The 13973-nt window shown below is 34.4% G+C and overlaps 1 protein-coding gene across 6 annotated transcripts in view; it reads right to left on the bottom strand.

Annotated features, from left to right (window-relative positions):
• Window positions 1–13973, bottom strand: part of WDR17 (WD repeat domain 17) — a 44478-nt gene that overhangs the window by 10810 nt on the left and 19695 nt on the right. For all 6 annotated transcript variants that reach the window (XM_054166203.1, XM_054166187.1, XM_054166194.1 and 3 more), the window contains exons 8-21: window positions 13207–13375; window positions 11917–12008; window positions 10706–10788; window positions 9608–9694; window positions 8748–8912; window positions 7041–7243; window positions 6761–6910; window positions 6539–6669; window positions 4797–4922; window positions 3437–3592; window positions 3091–3155; window positions 2580–2712; window positions 1648–1739; window positions 708–807 (exon numbers count right to left, since the gene is read on the bottom strand). In XM_054166203.1, the coding sequence (XP_054022178.1) occupies window positions 708–807; window positions 1648–1739; window positions 2580–2712; window positions 3091–3155; window positions 3437–3592; window positions 4797–4922; window positions 6539–6669; window positions 6761–6910; window positions 7041–7243; window positions 8748–8912; window positions 9608–9694; window positions 10706–10788; window positions 11917–12008; window positions 13207–13375 (1752 nt within the window). The remainder of the gene's footprint in view (window positions 1–707; window positions 808–1647; window positions 1740–2579; window positions 2713–3090; window positions 3156–3436; window positions 3593–4796; window positions 4923–6538; window positions 6670–6760; window positions 6911–7040; window positions 7244–8747; window positions 8913–9607; window positions 9695–10705; window positions 10789–11916; window positions 12009–13206; window positions 13376–13973) is intronic.

Raw genomic sequence — 13973 nt, 5'->3', positions numbered from 1 at the left:
CTTGAATAACTATGTAATTGTGCACCACATGTTAACCAGTTTTTAAATAACCTAACAGATTTCCTTTAGCATAATCTTCCTTTGTTCAACCAAAGAGATTATATAAAAATCATAGCTAAAAAGTATAATGGTTCCTTCCCCTCTTAAGTAAGGACACTAGCTTTCAGAGTATGCATTTCCCCTCTCTCAATAAAAGGAGACTTAACTCCAAACCAATCATGATCTTACTCCAAACCAATCATGTTCTTACTGTCTATGGGTGGTTTTTTTCTTATTTACTTCATCACTTAGACTGCAAATTCCTCAAGGGAGAGATCTGGTCTTTTGTAGCACAATAAAATTCCAGTTCTGAATGGGTCTCTTGAGTCACCATGAACAGTAAAAAGTAGTATTTATATGAATATGTATATATAAGATACTTAGCTACTTTGTATTTTTTAATATAACAAGATATAGTAAAATATTAATAAATCATAACATAATAGCTTCTGTGTGCAAAAGAAATCTTGAATTTAATAGAATCAGGAGTTTTGCTACTCATTTAATACTACTGTAAGGATCAAACTACATTGTTATATACAGGCAAATGTTAAAATATTTTGGCATGTGACTCACAGATTTTAAAAACCACTTAACATGTGGAGATGTAAAAAGGAAGTAAATGTTGGCCTTTGCATAGTTAAAGAGGAAAAAAAATTTAAAATTACCTCTATATTTTCAACAGCCAGATGGCAACATGCTGCAAGCACTGCATGGCCATTCTGGAAATACCATTCTGCTAGTTCTTTACTGACCTCGTGCAGGAGCCTGCAGGAACAAAAAATGAATTCTGCAAGGTCATTCTGAGTTCTTTGACTCTTAATTTGTGTACAAGTCACCACATTTGCTTCTATACCCTAAAATTTGTGTATGTGACTTAATAACACCATTAGATTTCAAAATGCAATCCACTGCTTAGGTTGATGCATATTCAGGTGAGCCAGTCTGGAAATGTCTCTCCAGACTGACAGAAGAAAATTCAAGTATTTGGGTATTCACTCTGTACCTGTGAACTCTGCATAAATATCTCTAATTGCTCAAAAATTGCACATGTAAATGAAGTAACTTCACAGCCTCCAAGCTTTTGTTATGACACATGTAACTTAATAATCTCATTTATGTTTTTAAGCACTGTTCTCAACAGGAAGGCTTTTTTATGGACACATACAATGGAAATATGGTTATTTGTGTACATTGTCAGAAACTTCACTAATAAAGTGAGGCTTCAGAAGGAAAAGATGCATAAAAGAGAGTCTTACAGATACTTGTTAATGCTAAATATTACTATGCTCACCAAAATTTCTAAGTTGGTATTCCAGATATTTAAATACATTTACATATATATGAATGTACCTTAAACAGCAAGTAAATTAAAAGAATATTTATAACATATACATATGAAAAATTCTTTTGGTATCAGAAGGTGCACAATGGCAGAACTAGGCAGTGGAGCATTAGTTAGTAAGTCTGTCAACTAAGTAATAGGAGATGTAATGTTTTGTTGTCAAATTCCACATTGCTGATTGTCAAAGTAAGTCACTAAGGTTTATTTAAGACATTACATTGTCCACTAAAGTGAGGCTTTAGATATAAACTAGAATAACATACTCATTGTAACAATCTGTATTGTTTCCACCAGAATTTGAAGACACACTTGTTGTGGAGAGTGGTGACATCTGTATATTTCCCTCACAAGCTGCCTAGAAGTGAATAAAAAAATGATGAATGAATGATACTGGATATGAAATATGATTTTTCAACAACAACAACAAAAAAGATCTACGTATTTTCTTCTAAAGCTCACTTATAAGAAAGGAAATGTTTAAAACCAATGAAGTTATTCATACCTGAATCTTAGCCTAGTTTCATCCAAGCATACAAGAAATCTACAGAAGCAAGAGATCTCTTCCTTCCTATGCATTTGTACAGGATTTTTCTGGCATCTGAATATGCTGAAAATGGACAGTGATGGCTACAACCTTCATTTTTACACCCCAAGGAGCAAGTGGTTATGAGTGAAGGATAAACTCCATAGATACTTCTCAGTAGGTATACCAGCAAATCTGGAAAGGTGGCATAAGCTGAACCTTTTTCATGTCTGGCAATAAATTATTTCTAACATTAAATGAGATCAGTGTGGGTTGAAAGGAAATTCTGTCATGTTCTTTAAGGTGTATCTCGAGAAACAACATTAAAACTCTGGGCTCAGTTAAAAGGAAAGAAAGTCCTGCTATTTTATTGCTTAATATTATCTGAGTAAAACTTTGGGACAAAGGCTATTCTATGAATTGCAATAAGAATAACCCTTACATTATGTCTCCTACAAGAAAAATGAAGATCTTTCTAAAGCATTAAGGTGCTTTAGAATTCAAACATTAGAGCTTGTTAAATTTAAACATACCTCAAATTTACACATACCTATCCAGCTACTATTAGAAAATGACATACAGACAGACATTTCTAAAGGACAAGTATGTTTGTCATCTTCAGAGATGGAAACAAATAGCTAAATACATTCCCCACACTGTTATATATAATACCTGTGCAATAAGAAGAGCATCTTTAAGCTGGCCTCTTGAAGTAAAGAAAGAGACTATTTTTTTAACATCTCCAACAGCTATACAGTATGGGATGACATCATCATTTTCTTCCTGAATTAACTGATCAGCTCTCCTAATTAAACAAATTGATAAACAAACAAGAAAGACTTACATATGTAATTGATCGATAAACTTACCTCTATAGCATAGGTTCTAAATGCAACCACATAAATTTCAATGAAACCCATCTGCCCTTCCAGGCTTCAGAATACTCTGGATACTGTACTAATGAGTTTGCAGTAAAAGTTGCAATTTATGATTAACCCTTTGATTCCTGTACACAAAATAATTATTGAAATCCTCCACAGTTCCATTCCAAAGCTTAGTGAACAAAAAGTAAAGACTGCTGTAACAAAAGCCATGTACAAATGATACTAACGTTCATCCTTCCTACTTGTCTGTATCTTTTTAAGGACAGAAGCTACAATGCAGCACATTTTTATTATTTTACCTTTGCATTAACTTCCTCCAGTATTTCATTGATACACCAGGTGCTACTGAGAGAGCTTTGTCCCACTAGAAGAAAGCAGCAATACATTTAGCCTGGTTATTTTATTTTGCGAAGCAGCTCTATTTTCTAACTAGCTTCATGTTTCTGCCATTAAAAATAGATTTGCTAAGAGGTAAAATAAGGAATGATCTATGCACTACACTACATATGTTAAAAATAATCGTAACAAGATTACTCTTTTCTGGATTTGGGACCCATTTGGTTGCTACCCCATCTTTGCTAGGGTAGCTGGTTTTCAAAAATCTTTCCTATTTCATTGGTCTTTAATAACACTCTGGTATTATACCTCTCCAAGTTCTACCATTAGTTCACAATAGCGCTGAATTTGTCCTAATCTTAGATGTATGTCAGCAGCTTCTTTCAGCCTCTCTTCTTTGCTTGGTGCACCAATACCACCTCCAAACTTGGACATTTTTACTGTTGTCAGTTCTTGTGCCTTGGACTGAGAGAGAAAGAAAAGAAAGTACAATCTTCTCTGATGAAAACAAGTTTTCTTAAGAATGAACTGGTGCCAAACATTACAATGGAATACAAAAGATATAATTTAAGAAAAAAAAAATCCTTTTGAGGCTAATCAAGAGGTTACTATGAGAGTATAGTGAACTAATTAGAAGACTTTACAATGAGATTAAAGTGAACTTGTTAAAGTAACTGTGTGTTTTATTGCAGACATACATTTTCCTTGACTATCTTCCTTTAATCTTTTATGTATACATTTTTAGCCCATTTTCTCATATGTAATAGTAATTCATCCAGATGTTCACTGTCAAAATCTTGATCTTTTTGAAATTAAAAAGAGTATGTGAACATAAAACACAGAGCTGGAAATTGCACTTATTACCATTATAATGATGCCCACAAAAAGAAAGAATAAAGACAAGAGGCTCAACCTGTGTCCTGATCTGTCATACTCCATTACCTTTATGACCAATAGATGCATTTCCAGATCTATACAATAGATATAGATATTCCAATAGATACAAATATTCCTGTATTTCCAACTCAGTCATTTGAATATGGGATTTTTTAGTATCACTAATTCCCCAACAGAACCACAGTTCCCCATATTCTGCCCAAATTATATGTCTGGTTGCATATTTATTTATAAATTTATGGCCTAGTACTTGAATTTCATATTTACATCTGACTCACTCTTCAGCTGCATTATCTGTATTAATGGTGGGTTCTCATTTTTTCATTCCTTCTTCCAGACACCTAGATAACATATTTCTGCTGACTCTCCTCCATTTTCAGAGTTCCCCTGTACCTGCATCTGAACATAACTACAAACTTGTTTATACAATAAAATATGACTGACTTTATTGAATATAAAAGTACAGAATATATAACGGGCCAGATAAAATCACTTCATCAGCCAAGCTGCAGTGATGCTTGCTTTGCAGTTTCTTTTCTCTATTTTGAAAACTCTTTCCTCATTAATAATTATAGCCTAGCATTTTAAGAGAGTATGCATGCACTTAACTAGATGCTATTGTTCTGGCAGACTAATCATGTAAAGAGAACTGATAATGCACAATTGCAATTGAATTAGTAACCCTTTTGTATAGCACTGAATGTTATTTTTAAAGAATGAAATACTATATGGATTAACAACCATTTTCATATACTGTTCATGCTTCACTTACCATTCTAAATCTAATGAGATGTTTCATATGCATAATTCCTTTGGAATAGTTTTGTGGAAGCAAACTGTCATCCTGTCCATTTATTACAGCAACCAAATCCCATAAATTTTGGCTGCCTCCAGGAGGCTAAATTTATTACAGAAGAAAAGAGCTGTATTAGAAGGAATGTTTAAGAGAGAAACTTGAACTTATAAGCCATTGGAAAACATTTGTCAGTCAATTCCAAGAAATATAATTTCAGTCCATTTCAATATTATAAGCTATACTAAGAAGACATAAACTAGTTCAAAACAGTGTAACTCCTTCAGTCTTGAAGGCTGTGAAGATACAGCAAGATCCATGCAAGTATTTGGTTACATGTGCACATAGTTGAGGGCTTGCCTTTTGCTCTAAAGGTATACAAGCTATCTGGTGGTTGCTGCTGTCATAAACCAGCATTCAGCTGCTGGGATGCAGGAGCATGTAATAAAAAGCATTAAAAAGAAAAATCATTAAACCTTTGACCCAAACAAACTTCTCTAAGAATTACAATCCTTTTCTAAGGATTACAAATTAGTTCTGAAAGACAAAAACCAGAAGATCCTACAAGGAGTTAAAAAATAAAAAGAGAGACCGTTCTCTGTATTTTCAGTCCCTTAGAGCTCATACTTGACTCCCCATACTTAAAGCACAATACTTTCAATTTTCTGGACTCAAAAAGCACTGAACACAGATGATCAAAAAAAGCTTTTGTTCCTGAAAATTTAAAAATTCTTATAATAGTTTTACTCTTGAATTAACATAGGATGTCAACATATGTAACTTCTGTAAATCACGGAATTGTATTTAAAAAAAATTAAAAATAAAACAGAAAATGTCAGTATTTGTAATTCACAGAACTGAGAAAGATTTTTTTTTCGTATTTTACAAATCACACATTTTAATTTAGTTAGAAATAAAACTCAATGCTTTGGGTGAGCCAACTCTCTGTAGACTGCTGTACTGACATATTACAGCAGTGCTTGACACAAGCTGTAATATAAGGGCAAATCCTTCTTGTACTTGGGGCTCAGCTTCTATGCAGGTAAGCACTCACAGGGACTCACAGTTGAGTTTTTAACTCAACTGCATAGGAAGGCTGCAGTGATTTAAAAGAACTATTACTGCGCAATGAAGCAAAGGTAATAACAGATACTGAGGCATGGGTCATCCAGATCTACAGCTTCTAGGAGGTGTTTAGGAGGAGACTTGATGGGGTGCTTGGTGCCAAGGTTTAGTTCATTAGATAGTGTTGGATGATAGTTTGGACACAATGATCTCGAAGGTCTCTTCCAACCTGGTCTGGTCTATTCTATTCTATTCTATTCTATTCTATTCTATTCTATTCTATTCTAATACAGCAGTTTTGGCACAGGCACTTCAGTGATTCAAACCTCATCTGTAATGAGAGTGTCCCTTTGATGAATTAAAATTAAAAACTCTGATGTAGTTTCATAAAGCACATTTTTGCATTTTCTTCAATAGAAAATTTTGGTCAAAGCACTTTTCCTTTGGAAAATTAAATTATCACATCAATTTGACAATTCAGTCATGAAATTTTTACATGCAGAACTGCTAAGGGACAGAATTGATTTCTGCCTATTTCCTGAGCTCCCTTTAGAAAGACAAAAATATTGTAGAGAAGAAATTTAATTTTTGAAGATTAACTTCAGAAAAGAAAGTCATGTTCAGTGACAACATCCTTAAGTTTGCAGAATACTTACTGAAAAACATTCTGAAAACCACCTTAGTTTTTTGTCTTGAGGATTTCCTGTCAATTTTTCCACTTCTTGTTTAATGTCCTTGGAAACTTTACCACACAGCAAAGGAGGAGCACCAGATTCTACAGCCCGATCTAACATACACAAAGATTTATATATCAGAACTAAAAAAGAAATAAAGTAACATGCAGAAAATTAAAATGAGAGTATACACAACTTACTTACCTGTATTACCTATTATCTCATCCCAACATCTATCCACTAAGATACTTATTTGTAGAGGGTTTATAAGAGGTGCCAATGACCAGAGTCTCACAGTGGAGTCACGAGAACAAGATGCCATAGTAAATGGACGACTAGGATGACATGTTAATCCTAGTAGAGAGAGGCATTGTAAAATGTAGTCAAACAATTATCTAATAACTAGTTTAAGCTATTTTATGCATTTTAAAATATTTTAAGATGCATTTCAATACCAAAATAAAACAAAATTTTAAAGTATTACCATATACATCTGCACCATGATCATATACTGTGTCCAAACATGTCCCATCTCTTGTGTCCCAGGCTCGAATTGTATAGTCCCAACTGCCAGATATTAGAAGGTAAGGAATTTCTGGGTTCCACATCAGTCCCCGTACTGGAGCTGTATGTCCACTAAGAATATTTATGCAAGCATCCTGTGTATAATCCCATATCCGAACAGTACTGAAACAGGATTAAAAAGACCTATGTCCATCAAATCACCTACTGAAATATCATTTTCTCTCTACTTCATCAATATTGTAAGCAAATTCATCAGAATAATTATTTGCAGTATATTTACAGAAGTTTTAATTGGAGAGCTTGAAGCCAATGACTTTAATGTTTATGACAGGGTACAAAATATACCAAAGACATTTCACCAGAGTAAGAAACTATTCCATCTACCATAGTCTTTGAAAATCTCACATGCTCCTTATTTTACATGTCAGTGAGAGACAAGTTGCTTGTATGCCTGCATACATGATAAAATTTTGTTGGAACAGTCAATAGGGAAAAAAAATGAGAGAAAAGAAAAGCAAAACTGTAAGATATATCTCTCCTAAGAGCTTTCTGAGAGACACTGGAAACTACAGATCTGCTAGTCTAACCTGCAGTTCCTGGGAAAACTATAATGATCATGCAGGGTACTACTGAAATGCATTTAAAGAATAATGAAATCATCAGGCACAGGCAATCAACATGAGTTCACAAAAGGAATGTCCTGTTTAACTAATTTGATATCCTTCTATGGTAAGGTTACATGCCTAGTGAGTGTATTTTAATAAGGCTTTGATACTGGCCTTCACAGCATCCTTTTAGAGTAGTTCTCCAATGGTGGGATAAGCAGGTTCATGGTGCACTGGGTCAAGAACTAGGCCCAAAAATGAAAGTGTGACTGCATTCTGGAAATCTTTATGTAATCAAGTCGTATTACATAGCCAGGATAAGTAATAAAATCAGAGTATCTCATAATGACACTATGACAAAAGTTTGGATTCACTTCATAGACACATGAAATAGGATTTACATGTAAAAGAATTTTTTAGTCAGGTTTGGTTTTTTCAGGAGTCATTCCAGTACAGATTTTGCTGCAAGCATAGACATCTAATGAATGATACTTGGGAAAGCAAGAGAAGACAATATTCGAAACCTGTGATCCTTTACAACGAAGTTTTGCATATTCTGCAGAAAGTCATAGGAAAATCCTCCTGCTTATACCATAGACTAATGTGCTCTCCCTCAGGAAATGTCATCAAAACCAAACTGAAGTACCTAGCACTTACTAAAAATCTCCACAGATTAAACTTAATTATACATTTGAAAGACATCAAATAAAGCAGGTCTTGCACTAACATCTTAAATACATAATGTATGCATGTAGTATCCCCCTTGTATCATTAACAGGAGTAACAAGTATCAGTCACTAACTCTACTCTTGGTAAAGTATTTCTAAAGTTGTACTGCTCCAGCAGTTGTGACAATTGAAGATAATGATCCTGCTGCCAAATACTCTATTAAGCTAACAGTAAATCTACAGCCTGAATCTTACTTAACAAGGCAGAGGTTTAGATTATTATATTATTGACAGGCTTTTCAAAGGTGCCAGTACCAGCATAACTAAAATACAAAATTTTTCTCATAGTCTTGCTTGAGGTTTTAACTTTTGTAACAGATCAGAAATACACACCCATCATCAGAGCCACTGCAGAGGATTCCTTCTCTCAGAGGAGACCATCGTACATGAAACACCTTTGCAGTATGCCCTGAAAAAACTTTCAATGGCTGATCAGAGCTCGTTGCCAAGTAGTAAACACGAACATTTTTATCCTCACAACCAGTAGCAATCATATCTCTACAAAATAAAAATGGTAAAATCTTTGGTCACAGAGATCATCCAAAATACTCATGCTTTTTTAGTTTAAAATAAATATGGTATGTATTTCACAATATACTTTTTAAAAGTGTGTTTTTTAAAGAAGCATTTTTGCTTCTCCTTTGCCTCTTTATAATTATTGATAACCCAATTAAATATACTACATCAGAAAAAAAATTACAAAGATCTATTAGTTACAAAAGAGAATAGTATTTGCACTAGTCTGATCAAGCACCAACACAAAACTCTTAGACTGAATTATTGTACAATTTTTTTTTGACAAAAAGTTCTATTAACATATATCAAAGATGTATTTAGTGGCCTGCTGCATCTTCAGCTTAGCAGTCATTAGAAGGAAATCAGTGTAAATGGTATTGAATGCTTTCCCCATTCCTCCTGTTCCCCATTACATATTTAACCAGAGAACTTTTCTTCCTTTTTCTCTCATCAACAGAAAAGATCCTCCTTTGAAAGTTAAGTAGGTTCATGCAGGGCAATAAAATACACTACTGGGAATAAAAAGCTGCTACAGACATATCCTACCGTGGAAAAGAAAATATTCCAGAGCTCTAATATCACAATAAATACCACACTATGAGTAACTTTGTGTTACTTTATTGTTAATCAATTTAAATAGTAAATAGTATCAATTTGTTGGGTTAATTTTTACTTACTTGTTATTCTGACTCCAGTCACAACCAAACACTGCAGCTGGATGTTTGTACTTGTGAAGGACCTTGCCATCGATGGTTCGAATGATGCTGAAACCAATTACAATGTAATATTGTGAGGAAAAATGCATTCTGAGTAGGCTACCCAAAAATCAAGTTTGATTCTGTGCAAATAAGCCAGGTAGCAAGATGTGTAGCAAAGAAAATGAGAAATTTTTAATCCTATAGCAGCCTCTCAACTACAAGCTTAGTATCATAGTATCAGTCAGGGTTGGAAGGGACCACAAGGATCATCTAGTTCTAACTCCCCTGCCATGGGCAGGGACACCCCACACTAGATCAGGCTGGCCAGAGCCTCATCCAGCCTGGTCTTAAACGGGGCCACCTCCCTGGACAACATGTCCCAAGAAAAGATTTAACTTGACTTCAGAGTCACTGTTCTTTCAGAAGTGCTGTAAAGATGTCCACTGAAAGGATCTTCATAGCCCCAAATCCAAGCTGTAGCTATAGCTTTAAGGTACAAGCCGATCTTTAGGGAGTTTTTTTTTTTTTAAAAAGAAGCTGATTGTTTTCTAAAATTCATGCTCACTGTGTTTGAGCTGCAATAACATGGGTAGCAAAAGAAAAGAATGAACATGTAAAAATCTACTGAAACATAATGCATTCAAAGTTGTTCACAATGGGCATTTGCAATTATTTACAAATAAGCTATTAGACTCCTGCAATAGTACAGTTGCAATTACTTTCTTCTAAAATAGTGATTCCTAAGTCATTCAAACGACAGACACAACGTGTCTTTTTAATGAGGACAAGTCAAGTGGAATAGCTTTGGAAGTGGCCTTAATATCTACAAGGGAAGAAATCTAGAAAATTCCTGGTTAAATAAAAATCAATATTCAGTTTCACTATCAGTGTCTTGCATACCCTTCTTTTTGCAACTATTTCTTTTTTTAAATCATGAGAAATATATCCTAACACGTACATGACACTAATCAATATTTTTCTAAGAAAAAAATTACAATTAATCACCAATAGAACTGTCAAAGTTTACTGACTTGACAAGTGCACTTAGCAGTTAGGTTTTCTCTTCCAGTAACTTACCAAAATCCATCACTGCTGCAGGTTGCTATTCTTTTGGAATCTTTATGACTCCAGGCAATGCAGAAGATTCCATTCTTTCCATGCTTCAAAAAATGCAAAATACCTATCAATAAGAAATAATTCACCCCTTTTTCTCTCATCTATTGACTCATCTTTTTGTTTTATTCTCCTATGTGTTTCAGCCCTTTTCTCCCAGCAATGCATACTATGCAAAATCACATTGTAATCAGTCCCGAATACAGCTACAACATTTGAGAATCCAAGTCCAAAAATTTGGGCTGAGGACAGACACACAGTAAAAATATCATATTCTTCAGGATCTAAGATACAGAACTGGGTCAAGTAGAAGAATAAGAAGCGCATAACTATATAAACCTGAAGACTGAAAAAAAGGGGTTAGCTGCTTGCTGGAATAATGAAGTTACTGGGCATGAATACTTGTGGTATGTGAAAACTTTAGTGGGACGCATATTAGGATGAGTGTTTGAGAAAGGAAGCTTAGTAGCACAAGAGCTAATCTTGTGGGTGCTAAAACTGAATAACTCCTGAATGTTTTATGCCCACCTCCCCAGTTCTCCATACCCCCTACACCATCCTTGTCTTCTTAAAAAATGTCCTAGCAACAGGTGCTACAGTTCATTATGTCTGTATTATCTGAATATTACAGCTGTATACTAATACACAACATAGTATTAGATAGCTTCTACTGCCATTAACAATTATGCTACAGTTTCAGGATTTGCACAGATTTCAGGTAACAAAAGACAAGATTCTAAATAAGGCCAATTGTTCACTGTGCTGCAAAATACAGCTTTATGGGTCCAGACTTCAGGAACTGAATTTTTTTTCTGGGTCTTATGTATGAAAATACAGAACAGAATTTTACATTTTGATACCAAGTCAATACATCCATCTATATTTACATGTTTAAGATAGAATCTGCTATGCTTTTGCTGTGCATCATTACAGGACCAGGTTTAGGAAACGAGATAATTTGGTGCTTCATCATCCTCACATCACAAACTCAGTCTGAGGAGGTGAAAATGCTCCTGCTTCAGAGATAAGCTGGCATCCGCATAATCTTTATATATTTATATAACAGCAACCTTTTACAAAAATATGAACTCTGACCCATTTTATTTATAGACAATAAAGGCAACACCTGAAATACATTCGTATAGACCAAAAAAAAAGAAGTAATTTCAGCTTACCTCACTGAATCTGGTTATCATTTTGCCTTTTCTGACATCCCAGATGAAACCACCATTTCTAGATGTTGCACCTGCTATGCAGTTCAGATCTCCTTTAGAGAAAGACATTTGTAAGATCTCACAATAAATATAAGATCACAGTATCATTTGACTAATGAGTTTGCACTGTAACTTCAAGAAATGTAATATAAACAGAAGTCATGAATGGTACATAAACAAGAGTTTTTCAGAGTTTAAGGACAGCATCTGACACTAAATCACAAACATTAATTTCAACAAAAGCCCCAAAACCTGCTTTTCTACATTCTTATTTTGAGGAAAGGGCAAAATAAAAGTGTCATTGTAAAAAGTATTCTTAATGTCTGCTCAAAGTTAAGGTGGCAAGAGAGAAAAAAAAAAAGATCCCTAGGTGATCATGCTTTGGCAGGGGCATTGGACTTGATGATCTTTGGAGGGCTCTTCCAATCCCCTACCATTCTATGACTCTATGAAATAATGTCCACAATACATATGTCTCAAACTGAAGAAAGAGATATAAACTTAATGCTTCAAGCTTAAAGTTGTAGCAGCTAGAGCATATTCAAGTTTCCTACATACTAAGACAGGAAGGCTGTGACAGAACATCTAACAGGATTTTTTTCTTAATCTTGCACCAGTGCAGAACCTAAGCCCATCAATTATGTAGCTCAATCTGTAACCACATGTTCCATGGTGGAAAATCTTAGTATATATGATTCCACAGGGAGACCCTGAAAACTGAATTAAAGGCTAATCCAAAAGCAGCTGAACATTCATTACCATAATGACCCTCTATCCCAATATAGTTACACTTTTCCAAGTATCTAGATGGCACAAATATATGAAAGTTGTAACTTATTTTATATCCCACTTCAGAGGTGGAAATGGCAATATATGCAGGAAGAGTCTAGAGAGGTACACATGTAAGATGGGAAAATTCAGGCAGGAGAATGATGGGTAAAAATAGAGTAATCACTAAGTTCAAAGGTCTTTTGAAACTAAATACAAATGGTGGTATCCATTCAGTTATACATTAGGAATAAAGTACAATGTGGAGAGGAACTCAAAGAGTAAGGGATGTGAAAGAAGCAGGAAAAGTATGAGTAGTCATCAACAAAGTCTGAAGCATTGAGTTCTGTAAGTTTCACTGATAACACTTCAGTTATGTTTAAATCTTACAAGATACCCTCCTATCTCACACTTGAATAACACAAATTCCGCTAGTCAATGCTAATTCAAAAAATATTTAGACCTAAAGCAAAATATTCTCACCTGGAGCCCAAGAAATGGAATAAATAACCCCCTCATTACCAGGAGATGTGTAAACCGCTGTTAAAGTATTTATGTCCCAAACTTTTATTGTGCCATCAAATGAAGCTGTAGCAAGAAGATCAGGGTTATCGGGTTTGAATTTGCAATCAAAGATGGTCTCAACATGTCCCTTAAATGAAACAAATATTTAATCCATTTTTATTAAATTTGATTTTTTGTCAAAAGTCCAACTCTAGATCATACTCTAAAATACATGGTATTATAATCTGTTAGGTCTGAGTTCAATATGTTCTATATGTTATGGCTCAGTCAGAATTAAAAGGCGTAAAATAGCTTGGACTACAACACTCCTCCCTTTCATAGATCATTGCTAATGACAACAAAATTCCACCCTGAAACAACAAAGTGATGCAGTGCCAGGGACTTGCTGGTATTTCCTGTTGGAACTGAGTTGATAAAAGGTAGAATGACAAGAGTCAACCTAAAAAAAAAAAAAAAGGGAAAAATATTTGTAAAAAACCCCAAAACCTATTTAATTAAAGGGCAAAATTCTCTGACTGAAAAAAATAAAGCTTAGTATATTGATCATGTTCTACAAATTTTCTACTATTCCACTGAGTTGTACATGTTTCTACAGTCTATGCTCTACTGCAGTTTAAACTTCAATCCATTAAAATTTTTGCATCAGTTTCTCATTTTCTAAGACATGCATTTGTAGAATTTAATTTGGTAGACACATGAGAAACATAATATGCAATTTTTTTATG

The sequence above is a fragment of the Dryobates pubescens genome, chromosome 1 (assembly GCF_014839835.1).
Source record: "Dryobates pubescens isolate bDryPub1 chromosome 1, bDryPub1.pri, whole genome shotgun sequence".
In the NCBI taxonomy this organism is placed as follows: domain Eukaryota; kingdom Metazoa; phylum Chordata; class Aves; order Piciformes; family Picidae; genus Dryobates; species Dryobates pubescens.
This window is presented reverse-complemented; position numbering and strand designations above follow the sequence as displayed.